Source organism: Diaphorina citri, unplaced genomic scaffold, assembly GCF_000475195.1.
Source record: "Diaphorina citri unplaced genomic scaffold, Diaci psyllid genome assembly version 1.1 scaffold1083, whole genome shotgun sequence".
Taxonomy (NCBI): Eukaryota; Metazoa; Arthropoda; class Insecta; order Hemiptera; family Psyllidae; genus Diaphorina; species Diaphorina citri.
Genome location: NW_007378512.1, coordinates 114,874 through 119,759, shown reverse-complemented (window position 1 = coordinate 119,759; position 4,886 = coordinate 114,874). Strand labels below are relative to the sequence as shown.

General features: G+C 41.7%; 1 protein-coding gene across 1 annotated transcript in view; it reads right to left on the bottom strand.

Annotated features, from left to right (window-relative positions):
* The window catches only part of LOC103514117 (17-beta-hydroxysteroid dehydrogenase 13-like), a 13,344-nt gene that overhangs the window by 5,669 nt on the left and 2,789 nt on the right, over positions 1–4,886 (bottom strand). The window contains exon 2 of the mRNA XM_026827170.1: positions 4,374–4,528. Within this exon, the coding sequence (XP_026682971.1) occupies positions 4,374–4,528 (155 nt within the window). The remainder of the gene's footprint in view (positions 1–4,373; positions 4,529–4,886) is intronic.

The window sequence follows — 4,886 nt, the reverse complement described above, 5'->3', positions numbered from 1 at the left end:
CTATTATATAAACAGGGAGTAGACTAGTCAAATTTCCTCACGCTATATCAATAGCGAAGGTTGAGTGCGAAGGGCATCCCACTGTCGTAAAATTTTGTTTAGCCAAACCAGTTGGCCTCAAAGGCGAGTCACTCTGAAAAGTGGTTGAAGAGGGCCGGACGACAAACGCCGACCCCCATCTGAACATGGGAAAATGCCGAAGAAGAGAAGAAGAAGAGAAAGATTCTCCCTCTCGATCACCGCCCGCGAGGTCCACGCTTACTATTACCACTTCGTCTGTTCTCTTGAGTTTACGTACTCGGTCTACATTTTAGGTCCCAATCTCGCCAGTCACCTAGGGTCCTCAAGATCAGCAGAGATTGAGGTACATACTACATAGGCCTGGCATGACCTAGTGGATGCATTGGTAATATGAGTACCTACGAAAAGTATTGGTTGTATTATAGGATAATAATCATCCTTGTCCCGATGCTTCGGTAGCTTGTGGTCCAAAGCACTCACCTGGCAAACAGGAGGGCGTGGGTTCAAATCCAGCTGAGAATACAAGATGCAAAATGAATGGGTAAAAGGCAGAGCGGACTAAGTCCGAAAGAATCGACTTTTAGTTATCTATATCGTGGAAAGAGCGCGAAGAAGTCTCCTTCTATATTGGTTGCGAACTGATTTAGTGTTGTATTGAAAATGGGAAGCAAAAGCAAAAACAAAACTTTGACTCCATTTATCTCCAAAATGCTTTTTTTTTTTACTTGGTCCGCTCTGCCTGTTAAGTGGACTACACATTAGACGGACCGCGTCCGTCGGACAATGGTCTGGTCCGCCGTGGTCAGCGCGACCAAAACAAAATTTGGAAGGACTTACACATTACACGGCACCCGTCCGCGGGACCATCAGTCTGTTTCTGATTCGTTCTCTAGGAGAAAAGGTGTTTCATATTTGGTCGATCGGCCGCGGTCCGTCTGGATGTGTAGTCTGGTTTATGCCATTCAAAATAGAAACCGATCTTAAAGTGACTACTTGTAGGTGTGGAATGTTCTTGTACCTTGCTCCTCGGGCATCTGCTTGGTCTCATTGTTCCCCTTCTCATCAATGTCCCAACACATCCAGAGTGACTTTTGCTGAAACAAACGCTTGGCTAACTCTCTGCCAATCCCGTTGCCGAGCCCTGTCAACTGAAATGGAGTGTTCGTTAATGTTAAAGTGGTCATTTGGATCAAGCAATTGAAAACACAGATCAAGGGATACGATGGAATTTAGTAACAGAACTGATATTTTCAAACGGGTCTCGACGATTGCCAAGGAAGGTCCACCTCATACAGATACCAAAACTCGCTACGTTGCTTATCTTTAGCGATCCAGCGGTGGTTCCAAAGACAAATCATGTAACCTATATGATGGTGTTTACTCCAAGTTAGATAGAATTTTAATGGCACTGGGAATCAGAGTTGAATTCATGGAGCCAAATTATTCACATTAAAATAATGAAATCGCATATTTATTTGCAAATTCAGGACACCCGAGACAGTCACATTTTATGAAATCCGCCAATCTTGTAGTACATTCGTCTGAACCGCAGCCTACACTATACACCATACACCAATCTACACCACAGAAACTCAGAATATCTCAGAAACCCTCACTATCATTCCGAACAAAATGAAAGGGAATCTTTAGTGCAAGACCAAACCACTGCTCAGTGCAAGAACTACAGGTAACTCACGTGGCTACTACTCGTGCTCTGCACTTTGCTTGACTAGGCTAAGATGAAAGTTGTCAGACGCAAAAACAAATCGTTCTTGAGCGAACCAAGTGAGGTCTGAGATTGAACACGAGGACTTTGCAGTTGGTTTATTTGAATGTTTGTTTGTTCGGCGATAAATCTCAAACCGGGGATCTTGGTAATGCCCATCGACATCGACACCCGAGTGGGTGTCAATAAAACTTGCTCCCAAGTTGAAGCAATTGTACCTTGAAGTAATGAAAGTGGTGCTGAAGTTGTAAGTTGAAGCTATTTCGGATTTACTCCAAAAACATCAACAAGTCTAAATCCAAATGAACCTCTTTGGCCCACTCGATATTCATGCTCAATCCTAACTCCTAAACCTAAAGGAACACTTTCAAGTAAAACGTTTGACTACTGTTTCAAAAGTGAGAAATGACTGGAATTCCTACACCTGAAGGAAGGTGTAGGTACTAATACATAGATTAAAGATTACGTGAATCCGATGACAATATCCACGTTACAAAACACCATGCTTGGGGAATATGACAGGTAGCACATTCCATAACCCCCTTGGGAGATGGATGAGAAATTGAAATCTTACGACTTTAAAACCCGGTACACAAGCCTTCATGTGTCCCAACTTGAGCTGTATTTTCCTTTCAAAAACGAAACAACTTCAACACCTTGGCTGCCAAAGCATATTCTATGGTGTTTATCCACAGTATGAAAACTTCTCCCTTCAATGAGAGACTAACGCTTTAATTCTTGAAATTTTTTCATCAAACAAACGGCAAAATTTCAATCGGAGGCCAATCTCTCAGATAACCATTTGAAATACATAAGCGTCCCGTGGCAGGCCAATGTGATCGCGCAATTAACCCAAAGTGGAAAAATTCACACCATATCCAAAGAGGAAAATAATTTGGGAAAGAAAAATAGGGCTTTGGTCTTCCGACAGAGCATGTGTACGCGATATTTGCACAAATTTCACTCGTTTAGAACTAAAACTTGTCCAAATACAGCGTACATACCCGACTAGCCGTCGAAAGACTAGGTTGGAAAACCATCTGTTGAAACTACCACATTTGAAGACGAAAATTTGGGAGACTTGTCGTCTGTACCGGGCTTCGAAGACGGTGATTGAGTGATTCCATATTCAACCGAGTACGCATAGAGCCAGGCCAAACTAACGATTCGGTAATGATCTTGAAGACCACAACAATAGGAACAACAACAACAAAAACAGTAACAACAACAACAACAACAACAACAACAACAATAGGAACACAACGAATCGGAGATATGAAATATGGGTCGCACATGACTTGTGTTAAATTGCACCTTAATATTCTCGTTTTGGTGATAATGACATTAAGTTCTGATTGTGCTGAATGCCGATACCTGGCATGATGACGGAAGTCTCTGTCCAGTATGATGAACTGACGAGTTTGTGCTCTGAGGATTCAGGCCCGACGCATATTAGAAACGTGGTCGCACGGCTTTTAGCAGTGCGTTGTCGCCTGAAAAATCAAAAACCTTTGAAAATGATGAGAGACTTTCTATAGACTCAATGTGCGACGAAAACCTGAAAGTCCAAATCCAAACCTATATGATAGAGATTCTCCAAACCTATATGATAGAGATAGGTTTAGTCAAGTGACTACGAGCGACTAAAAGTCGTTTAATAGGTTTAGTCAAGTGAATACGAGCGACTAAAAGTCGTTTAATACGAGTACACTTTCAATGCGCAACGGGGCTCAGGGTTCGATGGCCCAAAGCACAAAATAGAAGACGACTCGAACCTGGGACCTGGGACGGATTGTTTTATTACCTCCGGCTCCAGTTAAATTAAATTATCGGAAGTGCAAGCAATATCGGACCCGATGAATGCCAACAAGGCCTGAAACCGTGATCCACAGGCTCATGTTGAAATGTTTGACTGAGGATTCTCGAAGACTGTTCGGGCATTTTCTTCGAGCATGCTCAAAGGTCAACAAACACTTCACTATGGACTTGAAGACCTGATGCCTTCGAGGGTAAGTCATACAAAGTAAAAGTTAATACTTTATGAAACCATTGACACTACCTAAAGGGCGCTTGCGCTCAGGTTTAGGGTGTCTTTAGGCAGTCTTTTTCTAAAGCATACTTTTCAATATGATGTCCCATGAAATGAGCTTTTAAAGCCCATTTGGTAAAGAGTACTTCATGGTGTAAAGTAAGTTGTCAGGTACTTACCAATATGATCTCTCCCTCTAGGGATTTCTCACTTGGTGGTATCAGAGTAAGTAGGATGGACTCGAGAGCAGAATAGAGCAGCTTGATGATGAGCAGAATCAGTTCGGATAATATGATACTCAGCGCTGTCATGGATTGGGACCAAGATGTGCTGAAATCAGTAAAATGGGAAGGTGTAGGTGACTGGTTTTAAAAGTTGAAAAAAGAGGTTTCATAGAGGGAACTGTAACTCCTAAGCTCTTATCGTCCCAAAAGCGAAGAGAGAAGGAAAGACAGGATAGGAGAAAAACAGTCTTTCCGCGAACGAACACAAGATTCTAGAACAAAGTTATCAGTAGATAGATATTTATTTATAAATAAAACCTCTATTTATTTATTTATAATCTAGACTTGGATCGAAACCAGTTTTCAGCTGCGCTTGTAGGTGTGAATGTTCTTGTATCCTTGCTCCTCGAGCATCTGCTTGGTCTCATTGTTTCCCTTCTCATCAATGTCCCAACACACCAAAGTGACTTTATGCTGAACAAACTGCTTGGCCAACTCTCTGCCAATCCCGTTGCCGGCCCCTGTCAACTGAAATGGAGTGTTAGTTAATGTCTAGAATGGTCAGATTGGATCAGCAATGAAAAACAGAAGGGATAGAGGGAATTTAGTAACAGAACTGATGTTTTCAAATGGTCTCGACGATTGCCCAGAAGGTCACCCATACAGATACCAAAAACTCGCTACGTTGCTTATCTTTAGTGATCATAGGTGTTCCAAGACAAAATCATTAACCTATAAGATGGTTTACTCAAGTTAGATTAGAATTTGAATGGCACTGGGAATCAGAGTTGAATTCATGGAGCCAAATTATTCACATTAAAATAATGAAATCGCATATTTTTTTTTTTTTTTTTTTTTTTTAAAATTACGAAACCCCGGACACCGC